Source organism: Gracilinanus agilis, chromosome 3, assembly GCF_016433145.1.
Source record: "Gracilinanus agilis isolate LMUSP501 chromosome 3, AgileGrace, whole genome shotgun sequence".
NCBI classification, from domain to species: Eukaryota; Metazoa; Chordata; class Mammalia; order Didelphimorphia; family Didelphidae; genus Gracilinanus; species Gracilinanus agilis.
This window is the reverse complement of record NC_058132.1, coordinates 55343739-55365493: the sequence shown is the minus strand read 5'-3', so window position 1 is coordinate 55365493 and position 21755 is coordinate 55343739. Positions and strand designations below refer to the sequence as shown.

Below are 21755 nucleotides of genomic sequence, written 5' to 3'. Positions count from 1 at the left end.
CTCTCTCTCTCCCTCTTTGTCTCCTTTCCTCCCTTCCTTGCTTCCCCCCTCCTTTCTTTCCTTGCTTCCTTCCTCTCTTCCAAACACTAGCTCCACATCAGTCCTCTACCACTGTTTATTCAATCAGTCCCCGTTCTTTCTTCCCCTTGATTTTCTGTGCTATAAGAAGAAGGTGCCTGCCCTGGGCATCTGGTCATGGCCAGGTGCCAGAGCCTGACTTCTAGAAGGTCCAGGTTGCAAAGAACTCAGGAATGAATCCCCAGAATCTGACCAGAAATCTCTTGTCTTTGCACTACTGTTTGAAAGCATCTATTGATGGGAAGGGCACTTCACTGCTGGCAAGGATCTGTGATTTGGCTACTTCTTTAAACCAGAAGAAAGCTTAGCCTTATCTGCTGCCTTATCTGATCTGTCTCCTTTTCAGATTAGGCTGTCTGTTGGAGTGATTGTAGCCAAAAATGGTACATCCCACAGCCAGCCTGTTAGCAAGTCCTCTTCCATAGTCTATCACCCCCCAGGCCCGGAATGCTGACTTTCTAAGTGGGTAGGAGCTGCCTGAGACTGCATTTCTCTGGCACTGACTTGAAAAATCCACGCTTACTTCCATGACACAATGAAGCAAAGAGGAAGCCTTTAACTAACTCTCCTCTAGTCTTGTTATAGTCTAGGGGCTTCTCTGTCCTTCTGGGTCCCCTGGATTCCCTTATAGAACTCTCAGCATTTCCCTCTCAGGGATTTGATGATCAGTTTTAGAGGTAGCTAAATTGGCATAATGGCACATTATCCTTGGAGTCTGAAGACCAGAGTTCAAATCCAGCCTCAGATACTTACCAGCTATGTGACCATGGGCAAATCATGTCACCTCTGCCTGCCTCAGATTCTCCATCTATAAAATGAGATGTAATAATAGCCCCTACCTCCCAGAGTCATGAGGACCAAATGAGATCATCTGTGTAAAGTGTTTTGCAAACCTTAAAGTACTCTAAATATGAAAAATTATTATTCTGATCCAATCAGATTGTTACCCTCTCTGGGTAGATACTGAGTCTGGAAACCTAGTGGGTTTAAGTGAGAGTGAGAAAGCAGGAACAGTTAAGAGGAATAGAGAAGGCTTCCAGGAGAAGGTACTGAACCTTGAAGGAAGCCAAAGATGCTAAGAGGTGGAAGGGAAAAGGGAGCTCATGCCAGGTATGGACTATGACCTTTGCACCAAGTGGGAAATGAAAATCTGGGTTGGGAAATAAAAAACCATCCAGTTTGGTGGAAAACTGTGGAAAAATGAGAAGCATGTCTGGAACGTTAAAGCCTTCTTCTCCCCACCTTGTGGCCTCAATGGTGAATCTTCCTAGATTGTTGTCTTTTGCTTGGGAGCCCCTGGAGCACCACTGGGAGAAGATTGGTGCTAATGAGATGATAGACCTGTGTCCAGGGGAGACACAAGAAGTAGGACATAATCCTGGTCTTCACAAAACTTCCAATCATAAGGCTGGTGAACCTGCCCACCTACCTGACTTTCTCTTCCCCTCTCTACAGGGTGCCCGGGGAGACGCCGTCATCCTGGGCATGACCACCGTGGAGCAGCTGCAGCAGAACCTGGCAGCGTCCGAGGAGGGCCCCCTGGAGCCCGAGGTGGTGAAGGCCTTCGACCAGGCCTGGCACCTCGTGGCCCATGAATGCCCCAACTACTTCCGCTAGGTCTAGGAGAGAAGCCCCCCTCATTGATCCTGGCTATCTCCAAGCCCTGAGCCCCATCGGCCAGCCTGTGCCTTAGTCTACAACAGCCTTTCACACTGTCCCATTCTCTGAGTCCTAGTTCTTCTGGCCTCCCGCCCTGTGTTTGTCTCTGGTAGAGAGAAGAGCAAGGGCCGAGGCCGCTCTGTCCTATCCTGTTGGAATAAATTGAAGCAGAGAGTGGCTTGGAATTGATTATGAACAGGGCTCTTCTGGGGTTCAGGGTTTAATTTAGTCCTTGGCGGGAAGGGGTCCAAGAACTTGGGATGGGGATTTCCCTACCTAGTCAGGGAACTGACCTTCTTCAGGGAACTTTACATCTCATTCAAAGCTCCTTATGAAGCTTACCGAGGCACACCTTGAAGTGTTCTATAAATTAGTAATTATTATTCAGCACATACACGGGTGAAATGGGGATATCTGCAATTTTTACATTTCAGGAGAGGAAGGTATATAAACCTTAAAATGTGCAGAAAAATGGCAGTAATCATAGCTGAAATTCACACAGAGCTTTGCTCAACTTACATTTCTGATAGAATACAAGCTCCACAAAGGCAAGGACTATCTCACTTTGGAGTTTCATGAGATCATGTCTTTATTACTGAAAAGGACCTCAGAGGCATCTACTACAAATTCCTTTCTTTTCCTAATGTGGAAACTTAAATTCTAGAGAGAAAAGTAACCTTTCCATATAAACATCAGAGTTGAGATTTGAACTCAAATATCCCTACTCCACAGTACTCTTTCATTACCTATCATAGGTGTTATATATAGCAGGGGCTTCATAACTTCTTATTGATGGATTGTCAGATCACATGTCATTTATTATTATTACTATTATTTCATCTAGAACAGTGATTTTGGTATTATAGAGAATTCTCAGAGTGGGATTTGCATTTCACCAATTTAGGGGACAAAGTAACAACTTAAAAAGGGAAAAATAAATAACAAATCTTAAAAAAACTCACTTTATTAATACTAACACCACAAATAGAAGGAACCATTAACTTAACGCATAATTTTAAATGTGAATGGACTAAGAGAGTGGCAGAATGGAGAATTTAAAAAAAAACCTTTCCCCACCAAATCTATTGTTTACAAGAAACAACTAAAAGCCAAAGATATACATAGAATCAAAATAAGAAGATGGAAAAAATGTAATATGTATCAGGTGTATCCAAACAACAATTATGCTATTAGACAATGGGAAAATAAGAATTCACAATATCATTAGAGTCAAGCAAGGACATTATATTATTGTTTAAAGGAACCATTGACATCAAACCACTATCAATATTAAATTTATATGTATTAAATCATATAGCATCTAAATTTATAAAGAAAAATTTAACTGAACTGCAGAAAGACCAATAGTGACTGTAATAAAAGGAGACTTTAATTTTATATTTCTCAGAGCTGTACAAATCTAAGAAAGATGAAAGGAAAAATACTGTTTAGATATGGACAAACTGTTGGTTAATTTATAATTAAAATATTTATGAACTCTGAGGTACAACCTCACACCTAGCAGATTGGCTAAAATGAAAGAAGGCGAGAGTAATAAATGTTGGAGGGGATGTGGCAAAATTGGGACACTAATGCATTGCTGGTGGAGTTGTGAAATGATCCAACCATTCTGGATGGCAATTTGGAACTATGCTCAAAGAGTGCTAAAAGACTGCCTGCCCTTCGATCCAACCATACCATTGCTGGGTTTGTATCCCAAAGAGATCATAGATAAAAAGACTTGAACAAATGTTTATAGCCGTGCTTTTTGTGGTGGCAAAAAAACTGGAAAATGAGGGCATGCCCTTCAATTGGGGAATGATTGAACAAATTGTGGTATATGTTGGTGATGGAATACTATTGTGCTCAAAGATATAATAAACTGGAGGAATTCCATGTGAACTGGAAAGACCTCCAGGAATTGATGCAGAGTGAAAGGAGCAGAACCAGGAGAACACTGTACACAGAGACTGATACACTGTGGCACAATCGAATGTAATGGACTTCTGTACTAGCAGCAATGCAATGATCCAGGACAATTCTGAGGGATTTATGGTAAAGAACGCTACCCACATTCAGAGGAAGAACTACAGGAGAGGAAACACAGAAGAAAAACAACTGCTTGAACACATGGGTTGATGCGGACATAATTGGGGATGTAGACTCGAAATGACTACACCAATGCAACTATCAATAATATGGAAATAAGTCTTGGTTGATGACACATGTTAAAACCAGTGTCAACAAAACTAATAATTTAGGGGGCAGCTAAATGGCTCAGTGGAGAGAGAGCCAGACCTAGAGACATGAGGTCCTGGGTTCAAATCTGGCCTCAGATACTTCCTAGCTGTGTGACCCTGGACAACTCTCTTAATCCTCATTGCCTAACCCTTACCACTCTTCTGCCTTGGAACAAATCTATAGTATTGATTTTAAGATGGAAGGTAAAGGTTTAAAAAAAAGCACACCTGATAATTTAAATGAAATGGATAAATATTTACAAAGATAAATAATGCTCAAATGAGCAGACTAAGAAATAGAAAATTCAAATAACCCAGATTCAAAAAAAGAAAGTTGAGCAAGTCAAAGGGCAACACTCAAAAGAAAGATTGCCCAGGATTAGATAGTTTTAACAGTGAGTTCTATGAAACATTAAAAACAATTTCAATATTATATCAATTATTTGTAAAATGAGGAGACAGTATCTTACCACTCTTTCCATTAAACCAATATGGTTTTTTTTTTTCTTAAACCCTTGTACTTCGGTGCATTGTCTCATAGGCGGCAGAGTGGTAAGGGTGGGCAATGGGGGTCAAGTGACTTGCCCAGGGTCACACAGCTGGGAAGTGGCTGAGGCCGGGTTTGAACCTAGGACCTCCTGTCTCTAGGCCTGACTCTCACTCCACTGAGCTACCCAGCTGCCCCCAAACCAATATGGTTTTGATGCCTAAACCAGGGAGAGAGAAAAATAGAGGGAAAAAACCCTATAGACTGATATATTCATGGATATTAATTTTAAAATATTGAACAAAACATCAGCAAAGAGTCTACTGCAACATTTTAAAAACATTTTGTGTTGGATTTATAACAGGAATGTAGGTCTGACAAGAAAACTAAAAACATAAAAGATCATATTAATTTTAAATTACAATTATGTCAATAGATGCAGAAAAGTTTTGAAAAAATAATACCATTTGATGTTCAAAAACATTAAAGATCACAAGAATAAATGAACAGTTCCTTATCATGAAAAATAGTAAGCATCTAAAACCAATGGCAAAGATTATTAGTAATAGAGAAATATTAGAATTCTTTCCAGTAAAATCAGGAGTAAAACAAAGATGTTCTCTATTACTATTACGTTTGATATATTTCTAGATATGCTATTTATAGCAATGATACATGAAAATAAATTGAAGGAATAATGATAGATAAAGGTGAAATGAAGTTACTGATTTTTGAAGATGATAGGATGCTTTACTTAGAAAATACTAGAAATTCAACTAGAAAAAATTCATTGAAACAATTACTTTAGCAAAGGAACAGGATATAAAATAAACTCATATAAATAATCAGGTTTTCTGCATATTGTCAAAAACTCATCAGAAAGAGCAGAGAAATTCCATCATCGGTCCTCTGGGATAGTGACTGGTCATTGAATTGGTCAGAGTTCTTAAGTCTTTCAAAGTTGTTTTCTTTGACAGTGATTAGTCATATGAATTATTTTCCTAGTTTTGCTTGCTTCATTTTGCATCAGTTCATACAAGTATTCCCAGCTTTCTCTAAATCCAACCTTTTCTTTGTTCTTCAGGGCACAATAATATTCCATTACTTTCATATACAATATGTTCAACCATTCCCCAAACGAGAGCCACACCATTTATTAAAACAAAAGTTCTATTATAAACATTTTTTAAAAATATATGTCCTATTCTGAGGGACTTATGAGAAAGAACACTATTCACATCCAGAGAAAGAACTGTAGAACTAGAAACACAGAAGAAAAACAACTACTTGATCACATGGGTCGATGGGGATATGATTGGGGATGTAGACTCTAAGAGGTCACCCTAATGCAAATAACATTAATAATATGGAAATAGGTCTTGATCAATGACACATGTAAAACCCAGTGGAATATGGGAGAAGGGAGGGAGAAGGAGAGGGAAAGAACATGAATCATGTAACCAAGCTATTCAAAATTAATTAATTAAGTAAAAGTTTTCAAATCACAAAAAATTTAAAATGAAATTAAAATGAAATAAAAATATATGTTCTTTCCTTTGATCTTTGATCTCTTTGGGGTTCAATGTATTCCCAGTTAAGTAACTTTGGGGACTATAATTCCAAACAGCTTTTCAGAATGGTTAGATCAAATCATACTTCCAATAATAATGCTAGATGGAGAAGGAGACACACATTTTCTGACAAGGTAAATTCTGTTTTTCTTGACTGTTTCAGAGGAGGATTTAAACAACCTAAATAAACAATTTAAACCAAAAAAAAAAAAAACACCCCACCATTTTGTTTAGATGGGAGAAAAAGTTATGAGCGAAGGGGAAGGAAGTAATGGTGATATCTCCCTAAAAAAAGGGAAAAAGAGCTAATGAAACATTTATAGAATACACAGAAGAAAGCAGGTGGAAACTGAGTTACAGATGAGCAGAACATAAATGGAATTACCCTGCTAAATGTATTCTATACTTAAAAACAAATCAGCCAACCATATATAATTGAAATTTGTGGTTTCACACGTACTTCTCTTTTTCTGTTCTTTGTATACAGAATGATGATGTTTGTTGACTATGAAGTTCATAATATTTTTTTTTTAAACCCTTACCTTCTGTCTTGGAGTCAATACTGTGTATTGGCTCCAAGGCAGAAGAGTGATAAGGGTAGGCAATGGGGGTCAAGTGACTTGCCCAGGGTCACACAGCTGGGAAATGTCTGAGGCCAGATTTGAACCTAGGACCTCCCATCTCTAGGCCTAACTTTCAATCCACTGAGCTACCCAGCTGCTCCCCAAGTTCATAATATTTTTAAAAGATTTTATGACAGTTTCTGGTAATTTTGACAGCATAGTTCAGTTCAATATTTTATCTGAAAAAAAAAATCCTAGTCAAGCTAGATAACCCAATTCAAATCTGTGTAATCTGATATCTATGGCTTCTGTGAATCTGCTAGCACATTCATTTTGTAAAATATAATTTTTATTTTATTTTATTTTTAATATTTTTCCATGGTTACATGATTCATGTTGTCTCCCTCCCCTCTTTCCTCCCCCCCCCCTCTTGGAACCAAAAAGCAGTTCCACTGGATTATAACATTTATTATCACTCAATACTTATTTCCATATTATTCATTTTTATACTACAGTAATCTTTTAAAACCAAAACCCCAAATCATATACCCATATAAACAAGGGATAAATTGCATATTTTCTTCTGCATTTCTTCTCCAATGTTTTTTTTGCTCAATGTGTAACACAGCATTCTTTCTCATAAGTCCCTTGGGTTTGTCTTGGATCATTGTGTTGCTTTTAGTAGCAAAGTCTATTACATTTGGTGGTCCCTCCTTTCAGTAACACATTCATTTTTAAAGTATATTCAGTTTTTGAATCAACAGTGTATTTGGTTCCAAGGCAGAAGAGTGGTCTGGGCTAGGCAGTAGGAGTTAAGTGACTTGCCCAGGGTCACACAGCTAGGAAATGTCTGAGGTCAGTTCTGAACCCAGGACCTCTGTCTCTAGGTCTGACTCTCTCAATGCACGGAACCACTTAGCTGACCCTTAAAATACATTTTTGGTTGATATAAGTTATTGCTACAACACTTATATTTTCCATTGCATCCCATCGTCCACTGGTTGTTAAAGGTATGTTCATTAAAATGGCTCAGTGGGATTGGGAGCCAGGCCTGGAGATGGGAAGAAGGTCCTGGGTTCAGATTTAGACTTCCTAGCTGTGAGATCCTGGGCAAGTCACTTAACCCCCATTGCCTGGCCCTTAGGATCTTCTGCCTTAGAATCTACATACAGAATTGATTCTAGGACAGAAGGTAAGAGTTAAAAAAAAAAAAAATCCTTGCTTAGGTGATGGAGGGGTAGGAAAATGGGGATGAGAAGACAAGAGACCCTGGGTCCTCAGAACTGCTCTCCTACTCCTGCCAGATTACTGGTCCCTTCCAGAGGATAAATAATAAATGAATAATCAATAAATATGTGATAATCTGGCAGCTTTCCTCCTTCTCTGCCCCTCCCAGTCCAGTCTGGGAGCGGGATAAACAAGCCCTAGGTAGGAATCCAAACTCAGGGCGACCCCAGGCAAATCCCTTTCTGTCCCTGTGCCTCAGTTTCCTCAACTGAAAAAAGAAGCGTGTTGGACCACAGGCTCCCTGAAGGTTCCTTTCACCTCCAGATGCCAGGACTCCGGAGAACGGTGTGAGGGGGGAACAGAGCGGTTGCCCATACCAACCAGACCCAGTGCCTTCCTCCTGGACCGCGCTGGTGCAAGGAGCATCCAAGACAGGTCTGGGAGGATGCAGGTCTTGCACCTTCCCTGGCGGCGCAGAGCACTTTGCAGACAGTCCCTGAGACAGGCAGCAATGCCCTCCGCCCCTTCCTACCCGCCTGCTGGGTGACGTCAGGGAGGAGGCGGGGCCTCGGCACGCAGAGGCTGCGTCCTCTCCTCACCAATGCTGAGCGCTGCGTCTCGCGCGGTGGCTCGCGCAGCCGCCCGCTCCGCCCGAGCCGCCCGCGGAGCCGCTAGCTCCAGCAGCCGTAGCGTCCGCGCCACCGTCGTCGCTACCGCCGCGATGTCCCGAGCGGCCCGCGCCGCCTCGGCGGCCCGGACCCTGCCGGCTTCCGTGCTGGGCACGATGGAGATGGGCCGGCGCATGGACGGGTCAACGAGCGCGGCCGTCGTGCAAGCCTTCCTGGAGCGCGGCCACCGCGAGCTGGACACGGCCTTCATGTACAGCGACGGCCAGTCCGAGAGCATCGTGGGCAGCTTGGGCCTGGGCCTGGGGGACGGCGGCAGCAGAGGTAAGCCAGCCGGCCCCCGGCCTCCCCGGGGTCGTGCCCACCCCTACCCCCTCAAGACTGGCATGTGGGCATGCGTCCTGGAACCCTTGATCTGAGTTGTGGGTCTCCAGCCTGTGCAGCCCCATCCATTCCCACACAGCCCTGCCCAGGGGGCAAGGAATCCCGACCTCCACCTGTTGCAATCGAGGGCATGCATCCTTGGACAATTCACCTGCCAGCTTCTATCCCTCCTCCCCCCATGTAGCCCTGTCCTTGAACTCTACAGCCACGGGTGCCCCAGTGATAGCTCATCTCCGGATGGCTTGCCAGGTATTTTTATTCCAAACCCTTTGACTACCTAGTGCCTCCCTGATGTAGTCCAGAAATTCCCTGTTCCTGTACCCCAGGAACCTTGACAGATTGGCCCAAGCCTTCATGGGATTCCAAGCTATTGGGCATCAGCTAGTTTAATAAGCCCAGGCACTCCCCAAATGTCCTCATTACCCCCATCCATGAGTTTGAGGTTCCTGAGTGTCCAGTGTGTGTGTGGTGATGGTGATGGTGGCAGCTAGATGGATGCCAAAGTCTTGGACCAAGCTCTCCTTGTTCCTTTGCATGCATGTTTGTTGCCGAAATTTGGACCAGTTAGTCCATGTCTGACTTTCCACTAAGATGGATAACTGTGATCTTACAAACTTGTGATTACCCAGGGTCTCCATTGGGGAGGCAGAGTCTTCCTTGCCCTGGATAGGGTTTGAAGTGTCTGTCCTGGAGGGTTGAAGTACAGGGGTCCCCTGACTGCCAAATAATGCGTTGATATCAAAGGATCCACCTCTTACCCTTTCACTGTCATTCCACACTGTCCTTCCAGTAGCACCCCTGAGCTGCTGCCTTCTCAGATTTTTAAAATATTAGAGCTGGAAGAAATCTTAGAACTCAAACTGCCAGGGCGGGGAGAAGAAGTAAATTGTCAGAGAATGTAAAGAGCTGTGAAGGACCCTGGAGATGATTTCATTCAACCCCCATATTATAAAGAGAACTGAGATTTGGAGAAATAAATTGACTTGTCTCAGTGATTGTATTGTAGATGGGCCTAGAACTCAGGTCTTGTCATTTGCAGCCTGCTGTTCTTTCTCTCCCATGGTTCCTTCTGTCACTTTTTTGGAATTTGACTTTTTCATCTTGTATTAATAATAACTAAGTAGCAAAATATTATTATCTAATGTGACCTTCCCAACTGTCTTGGGAGGTAAGTGCAATTATCCTCCTTATTTTCAGAGGAAAAAACAGGCTGAGTTAAGTGACTTGCCTAGGGTTGCCCAGGAAGTGTCAGAAGTAGGATTTGAACTCAGGCTTTCCTGAATCCCTGTCCAGCGTTCTGTCTACCCACTTGGCCACCTTGCTTCTTCTGAGTTTAGAATAAGTGCTGGTTTCTCTGCCACTTTTGATCTCATTTCACCTGTCTGGGCATAGATAGGATCATTGAATTAGAAACTAAAGGAATCTTAGAGGTCATCTGGTGCAATCCTTTCATTTTACAGATGAGAAACTGAGACTCAGGGGGATTAAAAGACTTTCTCAGAGTCACACAGCTAGTGAATCCCTAGTAGATAGGGTCTTCCTGACTTGAAAGCCTAGTTTATTTATCTATAAAGTAATAATTTTAGATTAAATGGCCTCCAAAGTCTCTTACAGCTCTAAACTTGTGATTAGAGTTTCTGTCTTTTTTTTTATTGACCTTTAAACCTCTCCCTCCTCCCTCCCCCATGGGTCAGATTCCAAGGATTATGCCTAGAAGCAAAGTTCACTATTAGAGAGAGTTGAATTTCTGGCTTGGAGTGGAGGAATGATAAGGAGGAGGGTGATATTCAGTAAAGGAAATCACTAAATTCTTCCATTCTAGGCAGTTGAGTGTAATCAAGTATGAAAAGTTCACAATAAAAATTATACCTTATTCTAACTTAGAATTCTTAGATCAGGGCTGGACTTGATATTTGTCCTCTCCTTTTGTCTTCCTGTCTTCCATTCCTCTTCCTTTTCCCCCTAACCTCCATTTAATCTGAACACATTATTTAGATCTGGAAGAACCTTGGTGGCCATCTAATCCTCCAGCTCCTTCCTTTTCTGTTTAAAGAATTAGGTTCAGTAAAGTAATTTTCTTTAATTGGAGTTTGCTTGCTTTCCCCAACCCACACTCACTTTGGCAAGTAGGGAGTGGATCCCTGATTTCCCCCCTCCTCCTTTTATGAACCTAGGGGTATACTTGCCAATCTAGTTCATAACCCTCTACTGCTGTGTTTCCCATTTATACAAATATCAGTCAGAATCATACCACTGAATCTTAGCAAGCATTTATGTAATCCCTGCTGTGTGCCAGGCACTGTGCTAAGCTCTGGGGGTACAAATAAAGACAGAAGATAGTCCCTGCCCTCAAGGAACTCACAGTCTAAGGGGAAGACAACATGCACACAACTATGTACATAGGACAGGAAGGTGGCTCAGTGGATAGAACACCAGCCGAGGTTGTGGGTTCGAATGTGACCTCAGACACTTCTTGGCTATGTGATCCTGGGTGAGTCACTTAACCCCCATTGCCTAGTCCTTATTGCTCTTCTGCCCTGGAATTGATATCAATTCTAAGAGGGAAGATAAGGGTTTAAACAAACAAACCAACACAAAACCAACTATATGCACATGAAAGAAACACAGGAGAGATTGAAGATGATCAGCATAGGGCAGGCATAATATGAAACATGAAACATTAGCTGAACGACAGGGCAAAAGCAAGAATAATAACATTTACTCCTTAGAAGGGAAAAGCAAGAAATAGTTATAACATTTACTCAATAGAAGGCAGGAACAAGAATAATTATAAACTTTACTCAATTCCAGCATTTAATTATTAAATAATTATGATATTTCTCAATAGAATACAAAAGCACAAATAATCAAAATATACCAAACTGTGCATAAACTTGTCACATTCTCCCACCACAGCATACACTGTCTTGAGGGAGGGAGGTGGGAGTAGACATCAGACCTTGATGTCCTTGGCCTTTTTATAGAGTAGTCAGCACCATATAGAACTACTTCTCTGCTATCTGCTGGTCCTCACAACTTTTTTGTTGGGCCCAATTGCTTTTCTGTTACTCTTAGGCTGCTGAAAAAAATTCTTTTTTTTGAGCTCTTTTAGACCCTCTGTCTCTAGGCTTCAGGCATTTTCTCTGGCAGTCCCCCATGCCTGTAATGTTCTCCTTCCTCTTCTTTGCCTACTACTTTCCCTGGCTTCCTTCAAGTCCCTCCTAAAATCTTGTCTTCTACCAGAATCCTTTCTCAATTCCTTTTGATTCTAATTGCCCTTCCTTTGTTAATTATTTCCTATTAGGCATTATATAACTCCTTGGTATGTTATTATTGACTCCTTCCTGTAATATTGTAAGCTCCTTGAGGGCAAGAACTGTCTCTTGCCTCTTTTTGTATTCATGACTTAGTGTCCAGCACATTGTAAGTGATAAGTAAATGTTTATTGATTGATTGGCTTTAAGATAAAGCCATTCTTGTCACTGTGCTAAGAGAGTATTAAACTATTTATTTCAGTGACAGTAGTTCCCTTAGTTCAGAAAAATGTCAAGCCCCATAGATCTCCTCTGAGGCTTTGAGTTTTTCCCTCCCAAGCTAGCAATAAGGCTACATAACCTTTCTGCAGCAAGTAGCATGGAGTTTCATTTTTTTTTATCATCAGCCCTCAAGTTGCATGTCTTCTCCATTTATCATAGTTAATTACAAAGAAGGCTCAAAGCTTGTCTTTTCTTCTCAATTTCCTCCTTCCTCCTTCCATGTAGGTCAATAAAAAAGCTACCCAGGCAAGCCTCTGTAAGCTTTCCACCTTGTGAGGTAGGTAGTACTCAAAGTAGGTAGTACTCAAGGGCAATAACTGTCTTCCTCTAGCCCAGTGATGGTGAACATTTTAGAGACTGAATGCCCAAAATGCATCCCTTAGTTGTTTCCTGTCCCTCATTTGAATCAGGACTTGCTCACAGGTAGGACAATGTGCCATGTCCTCAAAGAGATGGCAATACTTTTCTTGTTTCCTGAGGAATCTGTATATAGGTAAAGAAGCAACAGTCAGACTCCAACATGGTATGACTGACTGGTTTAAGATTAGGAAAGGATGTCAGCAAGGCTGAATAGTATACTTTGTATACTGTCACCTTATTTATTTAACTTTTATGCCAAGTACATCATGTGAAATGCCATCAAATGCTAGAATTAAGGTTGCTGGGAGAAATAAGAATACTCTTCAATTTGCGGACGATAGCTACTCTGAAGGCAGAAAGTGAAGAAGAGATTAAGAAACCTCTTGGTGAGGGTGAACAAGGAGAGTATAAAAGCCAGCTTGAAGCTTAACATCAAAAAAATTAAGATCTTGGCCACTAGCCCCAACACTTCCTGGAAAATAGAGGAAGAAGAAATGGAAGCAGCGTCAGATTTTATATTCTTGGGCTCAGAGATTACTGCAGGCTGCAGCCATGAAATTAATAGAGCCCCTTAGAAGGAAAGCTATGGCAAATCTGGGCAGCATACTAAAAATCAGAAACATTACCTTGCCAACAAACATCTGTATAGTCCAAGCTTTGGCTTTTCTGGCAGCAATATATGGCTGTGAGAGTTGGACTACAAGGAAAGCCAAGTGTCACAGAATTGATACTTTCAAATTGTGGTGTTGAGGAAGACTTGAGAGTCCCTGGAACAGCAAGGAGATCAGATCAGTCAATACTTATTAATTCAGACTATCTGCTGAAAAGTCAAATTCTGAAGCTAAAATACTTTGGCCATATAAGGAGAAGACAAGACTTGTTAGAGAAGACCTTGATGTTTGGAAAGATTGAAGGCAGAAGGGGAAGGAGATGGCAGAGAATGAGATGGATAGGTAGTGCCATGGAAGCAAGGAACATGAGCTTGGACAAGCTTCTGGAGACAGTGGAGGATTGAAGTGGAATGCGATGGTCCATGGGGGTCTCAAGAGTTGGACATGACCAAACGACTGTGACCCATCTTTAATGTGAAATTCAGAATGTTTACCTTTCTGTTAGATATGAATATAATTATTCCATATTTCCTGAATAGTTATTCGAGTTACATCTTTTAATTTAAATCCAAATTCTGAAAATAGACTCCCTTATCTGAGGAGTGGTTTTCCCTAAAGCCCTCTGAAAGATCATTTCAAACATCGTATAAAGTTGCTTTCCCAGAGTTCCTTACACAGATTTTTTAAAATTTTTATTTATTTATTTTTTGCCGCTTTTGGCAAAGTGTGTAAGCCATGCCACCTCTTCGAAGACTCAAACGTCTTCATTTTATAGGTGGGGAAACTGAGGCCCAAAGAGAGAATTTAAGCGACTTGCCCAAGTTGACTTAGGAGTAAGTGGTAAAGCCAAGATTTGAAACCAAAGTCTCTGACTCCAGATACAGCATTCTTTCACAGCCCCAAAATGCTTCTCATGAACCTTTGTGTATGTCCTAATTGTGCCCGTGTGACCCACACAAGCCCCTCCCTTTCTGGGGGCCTCAATTTTCCTCTGTAATGAAAGGGTTGGACCAGATGCTCTCCAAGCCCCCTTCTAGCTTGGACATAGGGCAATTTTTGGGAAGAGCATCCTGAGTCCTGGGAAGAACACTGGGTCAGCAAGGGGAGGGTGGAGATGTTACCTTTTGGGATTCAGGGTTTAGCAGGGGATTTACTGTTTGGTGAATTAGATTGAACAGAATCTCAGCTGGCTCCCACCACCTTTTTCCCCAAGCAAAAATCGCCACCAAGGCCAATCCCTGGGATGGGAAGTCGCTCAGTGCTGAGAGTGTCCGGTCTCAGCTGGAGACCTCGCTGGAGCGGCTGCAGTGTTCTCGAGTGGACCTTTTCTACCTGCATGCACCCGACCATGGTACACCCGTGGAGGAGACCCTGAGCGCCTGCAATGATCTGTACCAGGAGGTGAGAGCAGAGAACAGCAAAGCTGGGAGGGCTCTGAGGACACGGGATGTCAGAGCTGGGGGGACTTTAGAACCCAGAATGTCAGAGCAGGGAGGACCCTTAGAACCTGGAATGTCAGAGCCGGAGGGGCTCTTAGAGCATCAGTCACTTGCTCAAGAGCCGGCACTGTGCTAGAGCTGGCGTTGAATGAAACGGTCCTGCTTACAAAGACATTCTTTCCCATTCTAACAGAGGAGACAAGTATAGGTAAAAATTGGAGCAGGGTCCCAGCCCTGACCTGATAATGGTATCTCCATCTCTCTTTGTCTCTCTCTGTCTGTCTCTCTCTCTCCCCTGCAGGGTAAGTTTGTAGAGCTCGGTCTTTCTAACTACGCCTCCTGGGAAGTAGCTGAAATCTGTACCCTCTGCAAGAGCAAGGGCTGGGTGCTCCCCACTGTGTACCAGGTGAGAATCTCTCTGAGCCTGGGAGGATGCTGGGCCTCCTGGGGACTCTTCTGGGCTTCTCGACTAGGTTCCCCTTGACCCGAGGGCAGGACACCTTTCTGCTATCAGATGGTCAGACCCGCCAGGAGCTTGAGAGACATCTATACCTGCCCCTCATTTTACAGGGGAGGAAACCAAGGACCAGGGAAGGGAGCAAGTGGCCCCATGTCACCCAAGCCTTTGTCCTTGCCACCACCATCCCCTGGAGGGAGGTGGTAAAAGGAGCCCTGGCTTTGGAGACAGAGGACCTGGGTTCAAATCCTAACTCTGCCACTTCCTACCTTTCTCTGTGCCTCACTTTCCTCATCTGTACCAGGAATGAGTTGAACTAGACTTCCATTCTGGCCTGAGCCCCCAGCCCGTGTATTATTGGCTCATGGTCTCTCTTTCCCTGGTCTGGTCTGGAGGGTTGTCTATTCCCTGAGCCTCCTCAGCTCTTCCTACTGTAAGAGGGAAATTAAAAGTATTTTATAAATATATATTTAAAGTGTGGCCGCCAGGAATCAACAATTCAGATTGATTCCATAATTAAAATAGACCCAAGTCAGGATCGGGTTTAAGGTTTTTTTAAGGGTAATTTACAATTAGGTTGTAAGGTTAAGGGTATTTACAATTAGGAAGGTAAAAGGTAGGGAAATAGAGAGAGAGAGAGGCTAGTCCAGGCCTGGAAAGGCCTGGACGGAGAGAGGGTCAAAAGGCTAATTAAAGTAGGCTACAAGCCACAAGACCTTAGAAATCAGATAGGCTAGAAGCCTACTTAAGGCAGAGTTTGGAAACGCCAAGTAGGCCAAGGAAGTCAGCCTAACTTACCCACGTGACAGTTCAGAGTGGAAGCAGCCTGAGGTCTCAGCCGAGCACCTTCTGCACCAAGTCCAAAGCTGGAACTCCCTCACCAGGAAGTAATCAACATACTTGAAGAGATGGTGTCACTTCCTGTGGGCCCACCTCTAATTCAAGTGGACAAATGGCAGCCTCTACACTGATTTGGACTGCCCAAAGGGCAGTCCCTTGTTCTTGATTTGTTACTTATTGTCAAGTGTGATTAACTCATCTCCCCTCCCCACTGAGGGAGGTGGGGATGATTTCATCTAGATGCCTAGGGTAAGTAGAGTTTTGACTATGAATGGGCTAGAGCTAATTCCATTTACACACTCCCCAGCTGTGCTTTCCCCCTCCCCACAGGGCATGTACAACGCTACCACCAGACAAGTGGAGACAGAGCTGTTCCCCTGCCTGCATCACTTTGGATTGAGGTTCTATGCCTTTAACCCTTTGGCTGGTATGAAGAAAAGGGGGAGGGAGGACCCCAGAATGTCTGGAACAGGATTGTAGAATGAGGACATGAAAGTCAAGAGATCTGGGTTCAAATCTGGGCTTTGATACTGGCTAGCTGTGTGTCCTTGGGCACATTACAACCTCTCTGAGCCTCTCTGGCCAAATGAGGAAAATAATATACTGATCACCCCAAAGAGTTGTTGCAAGGAGTTACTTTTTAAACATAAACAAGGCTCAAGACATTTGAATTGTCATTGTGGCTTCCTTAAACTACCTAAGTCACTGTTCTGAGCCCAATTGGAAGGAGGGGAAGGAGGGGATAGAGACAGTGTCCAGTGATGGATGGGAGTCCTAAACTGTATCATGCCCTAGAGCAGTGGCATCCATCCATTTGGGGTCACCATTCTTTATGGAAGGATCCTTACAAGCCACAATAGTGACAATTTTTTTTTTAAACCTTACATTCTGGCTTGGAATGGATACTAAGTATGGGTTCCAAGGGAGAAGAGCAATAAGAGCTAGGCAAATGGGGTTAAGTGACTTGACCAGGGTCACACAAATAGAAATTGTCTGAGGCCAGGCTGTCTACAATCCACTGAGCCACTTAGCTGCTTCACATAATTACTTAATTTTAAAGTGTGATTATCTATATTTCAGTGCATTTTTTTAAATTTAAAAAAATGTTTTTGTTAAATATTGTCTTATTACATTTTAATTTGATTCTGCCTCTTGTACCTCTGCCCTAGAGGAATTATCCTTTTCCTCTTCCCCTCCACTTCTGGAATTGTAAACTTATAAACCATGGCCATTGTCCTTGGATGGAGTGTGTCAATCTATTCCCCTGTTCCCCCACTCACCATCTTGGACACTTGGCACCAAAATGCTCTTTCCTGGCTATATTGTCTCCCTTGTTAGAATGTAAACTTTATGAGGGCAGGGACTTGCCTTGATTTTGTTTCTATATCTACAACTCTTGGCACATAGTTTAATCATGTTTATTAATACTTAACTATTATTAATAATTATTAATAATCATATTAAACAATGCTTAACAAATTTTTTTTATTCATTCCACTTCTTCCTTGATTGGTGCCAAGCTTAGGTATGAGGCCCCCATCTCATACTATCTTTGGCTGAGCTCTTAGCCCACGTGGATGTCCTTAGCCCTTTATGGAATCCTTGAGAGCTAACTGTCCATCCTTTCTACAGGTGGGCTCCTAACTGGCAAGTACAAGTATGAGGACAAAGACAAAAAACAGCCAAAGGGCCGGTTCTTTGGAAATAATCTTTCTGAGATCTACCGGAATCGGTAAGCTACATATGATTGGGTCAGACATAGGAGAATGTTCTGATCCACTTTCATTCCTGGAGTCCTGCTTTCCTGTGGGCCAGGAACCTGACCAGACTCCAGTGGTCCAGGCTCTCCTGGCATTTTAGAGTAGACCTTAGAAGTGAACTCCTTCATTTTATAGATTGGGAAACTGAGTCACACAGAGATGAATAATACAACTGATTGAGTGACACAGTTGAGCCTGAGTCCTCTGGCTTCCAATAAATTGTTGTTGGTGTTTTTTTTCTATCCTGCCAATCCCCTCTTAAGATCTGTTTTGCTTCTTTGAATTCACCTTCTTGGCCAGAACTGTTGGGACTGAACCTGAAATTAGGAGTCCCTGGTTCTTAACCAGGGGTGCTTAGAGAAGACATGCATGGCAGGTGGTTAAAAAAAAAATCTTAGCCTGGAAATCTAAGCCCATTTTCATTCTTAACTTGGCCTTTGGATCAGACATCATCTCTGGTTCTTCTTTTCCCTATCTGTAAAATGGGGATGAGCCCATGGATCACCTCTGAGGAAAGCCATCTCATATCTCAGTTAAAAGGCACCTTCAAGGGCATCTGGTCCAACCCAGAGCCCAACAAGAGCTCCTGGTAACCCTCCAACCACCGCTCGAAGACCTCAGCTCCCCCCCAGATGCTCAGGCAGCTCCCTCCCCTTTTGGACCCCTCTCATGGTGAGGAAGGATCTCATCTTTGGCACTGCCACCCACTGCCCCTACTTGTGCCCTTGGTGCCATGCAGAACAAGGCTGAGCCCTCCTCCACAGGGCAGCCCTTCCCGTGGGTGACACACGTGCTCTCGTGCCCCCAAACTTAGCCTAAACATCCTCAGGTCCTTTTGCCCTTCTCACAGGCTGTGCCTTGGAGGGTCCCCACCTTCCTCTGGACACTCTTGCCAGACTGGCGCCCAGCCCTAAGACGTGCCTTCCCTTGGGGTGTCACGGGATGAGGTGGGGAGTCCTGGGGGTTGGGGACATTCTGTGGGTAACACGCATGAATTACTTCCCTAGCTGATGGCACGGGCATAAGGAGAGGTCACTTTGGGTGCTTCGGGATCCTCCCTGGGGAAGGGCAGCCTCCCTGGGAGGTTTGTGGTGGACGGCCCCCGAAGTCACCTGCTGAGTAGCCACTTGGGACAGGAGCTTGGCCGAGCCCCGCCCCAGGCCCTGCTGAGGCTCCCCCCTCTGCCCACTCCGCACAGGTTCTGGAAGGAGCATCACTTTCAGGCCATCGCTCTTGTGGAGAAAGCCCTGGCGGCCTCTCACGGGGCCAGCCCTCCCAGCATGACGGCGGCGGCCCTGCGATGGATGTACCACCACTCCGGGCTGCAGGTAATGGCCCGGGGCCCGGCTGCTCGGGGGGCCTCTCACCCATAAACAGCTCACAGACACCCCGCAGGCAGCCTACAGGGAAGGGCCCAAGGGAGAGCCTCGAACGCCCCCCGAGGCACCAGGCGGTCATGCGCAGGAGACGTGACGGCGATGGCTGGGCCGGGGCTGCCGCGGTGCCTTACGTTAAGCGAAGGGCAGGCGCTGCCTGGGCCCCAAAGGGACAAGAGGGCTTCCCCTGGGCTGAGCTCCCCATCCGGCCGGGCTGTTTGCTCTGGGGCCCCCCAGCCACGGGTCACTGCGGGGCCCTGATGCGCTCCTAGCCTTGGGCGCTTCGGGCCTCCCTCTGGGAATCCCCTAATGGGGTTCCCTTTCTTCATCACGCTCTGTCCCATTCCCTGTCCAGGGACTCCAGGTAGAGTCGAGCCTTGTGCCGCGGGCCTCAGCTCCCTCCTCTGTAAAATGGGGACAAGGAGACCCGGAGGGCCGGCCCCCTGGGCTGGGGAACAAGCGGCCTTTTGGTTTGGTCTGACACATAGAATGCTGTGAGGAGATAATGGGAGGGAGGACCGCAGAGGGAGGAAAGCTCACCCAGAGGGAGCCTCGCGCTGCCAGACGGGCCTTCGTGCTGGGGGAGGATCTAGGAGGAGGTTTGCAGAGTGCTTGACGTCTCCTTACCTCATTTGATCCTCATGGCAAGTCTGAGAGGTCTGTTATTACCGTCCCCGGTTTACAGGGTGGGGGAAACTGAGGCAGAGAGGTTCAATGACTTGTCTGGGGTCCCACAGTGAATAAGTGCCTGAGGCAGGATTGGAACTCAGATCTCATACAAAGGGAAGTAAGGGGCATCCCCTGCCTTCCTGAAGCCATTGTGGGATATCCAGGGTCCTGGAGCCAGCTCATACGCATCCTGATGGTTTTTTTAAACCCTTCCTTTCCGTCTTAGATTCAATACTGTGTATTGGTTCCAAGGCAGAAGAGAGGTATGGGCTAGGCAATGGGGGGGGTGCGGTAAAGTGACTTGCCCAGGGTCACACAGTTAGGAAGTATCTGAGGTCAAATTTGAACCCAGGACTGCCCATCTCAGCCTGGCTCTCCATCCACTGAGTCATTTTGCCGCTCCCTCCTTGATTGTTTTTGAGAGTGAGCATTTGTACCTCTAAACCAGCTTGATCTGGTTTTTTTAAAAAATTATTATCTAGGCTTGAGAAAATGTTAATAATATAGATTAAAGTGCGTCTCCCCCAGAGAGCTGGTTGTTAAACACTGACCCGCCCCCCCCAGCTGGCTGTGTCCCTCCTCTCTCCACAGGGTGCCCGGGGAGACGCCGTCATCCTGGGTATGTCCAGCCTGGAGCAGCTGCAGCAGAACCTGGCAGCGTCCGAGGAGGGCCCCCTGGAGCCCGAGGTGGTGAGGGCCTTCGACCAGGCCTGGCACCTCGTGGCCCACGAATGTCCCAACTACTTCCGCTAGGTCCAGCCCCGGGGCTGGGGGAGAGAGGCCCCCCTCACGGACCCTGCTTGTCCCCGAGCCCCGTCGGCCAGCCTGTGCCTTAATCGACATCAGCCTGAGCTCTGCCTTTCACGCCGTCCCATTCTGAGTCCTGGTTTTTCTGGCCTCCCGCCCTGTGGTTGTCTCTGGTGTGAGAAGAACGAGGGCCGAGGCCGCTCCGTCCTGTCCTGTTGGAATAAATAAAAGCAGGTGTTGAACCAGAGTGGCCTGGAGTGATGATGAAAGGGCTCTTCTGGGGTTCACGGAGCCTCGGGAGAGAACTGGAACGTGGCGGGGCAGCGGGGGGCCCTGTGGGTAGAGCCAGGCCTAGGCATGGGAGGACCAGGATGCCAGCTGGGTGACCCAGGAAAGTCCCTGAATGCCCACTGGCCACCCCTGACCACGCTTCTGCCTTGGAACCCGTGAACAGTGTGGATTCTAAGATGGAAGGTAAAGGTTTGAAAAAAAAAAGAAATGACTCCCCGAGCCAGATAACCAGGCTGTGTCTGACTAAGACTCCTCAGCGCCTTACCCAGCCTGCTGCTGGCTATTGGTACTTTCTGCCCTCTGGGCCATCCTACTAGACCCAACAAGGCCTACCTCCTCCCCTGGCTCCCCTCTTCTTTACCAGGAAAAGAGGCTTCATGCAGGCCCCCCCGTGTCTTTGTGCCATGCCCTCCGTGCCACTGCAGCCCCCTTTGCCGGGTGCTCCCTTTCTTTTCCCAGTGAGGTTCTCCCCAATGAGAAAGGTGCTTTTACTGGGGAAGGTGACACAATAACAAAGCAAACACAGACCTTTGGATTGGAATGGGAAGTGCTTGAGAGAGTTTGAATGCTGGCTTTTAATTTTGTTGAAAACCCCCCCCTTCAGCCTTAGACTTGAGACTAAGTGTATCATTTCTAAGGCAGAAGAGCAGCAAGGGCTAGGCAGTTGAGGCTAAGTGACTTTTCCAAGGTCACATAGCTAGGAAATTGAGGCCATATTTGAACTCAGGACCTCCTATCTCCAGGCTTGACTATCCCTTGAGCTACTTAACCACCCCCTGGCTCTTAACTTATTTTTAATATTTATTTTATTATAAAAATGTGTAGTTACCATGT

The 21755-nt window shown here is 44.9% G+C and overlaps 2 protein-coding genes across 4 annotated transcripts in view; both read left to right on the top strand.

Moving 5' to 3' along the window:
- The window catches only part of LOC123240993 (aflatoxin B1 aldehyde reductase member 2-like), a 15572-nt gene extending 13650 nt beyond the window's left edge, over nucleotides 1–1922 (top strand). The window contains exon 4 of the mRNA XM_044668703.1: nucleotides 1243–1922. Coding sequence (XP_044524638.1) covers nucleotides 1243–1695 — 453 coding nt within the window. The 3' untranslated portion in view covers nucleotides 1696–1922. The remainder of the gene's footprint in view (nucleotides 1–1242) is intronic.
- A 6484-nt stretch (nucleotides 1923–8406) lies between these two features.
- LOC123240351 (aflatoxin B1 aldehyde reductase member 2-like) lies at nucleotides 8407–20877 on the top strand. 3 transcript variants are annotated; one of them, XM_044667816.1, is made up of 8 exons: nucleotides 8407–8487; nucleotides 8557–8775; nucleotides 14556–14743; nucleotides 15083–15187; nucleotides 16409–16505; nucleotides 17711–17810; nucleotides 19037–19166; nucleotides 20475–20877. In XM_044667816.1, exons 1-8 carry the CDS (start codon nucleotides 8427–8429, stop codon nucleotides 20634–20636), a joined length of 1062 nt encoding a protein of 353 aa, XP_044523751.1. In that variant the 5' UTR covers nucleotides 8407–8426; the 3' UTR covers nucleotides 20637–20877. The 3 variants fall into 3 exon arrangements, with proteins under 3 accessions (XP_044523751.1, XP_044523752.1, XP_044523750.1); XM_044667817.1 differs by lacking the exon at nucleotides 15083–15187; XM_044667815.1 differs by having other exon boundaries at nucleotides 8407–8775.
- Nucleotides 20878–21755: the final 878 nt, after the last annotated feature.

Bases quoted from the DNA above. Each gene is read 5' to 3' on its own strand.
- LOC123240351 (XM_044667815.1), top strand. From the start codon at position 8,427: ATGCTGAGCGCTGCGTCTCGCGCGGTGGCTCGCGCAGCCGCCCGCTCC. The intron at 15,188-16,408 runs GTGAGAATCTCT...CCCTCCCCACAG, and splicing joins TGCTCCCCACTGTGTACCAG to GGCATGTACAACGCTACCAC. The intron at 16,506-17,710 runs GTATGAAGAAAA...TCCTTTCTACAG, and splicing joins TGCCTTTAACCCTTTGGCTG to GTGGGCTCCTAACTGGCAAG.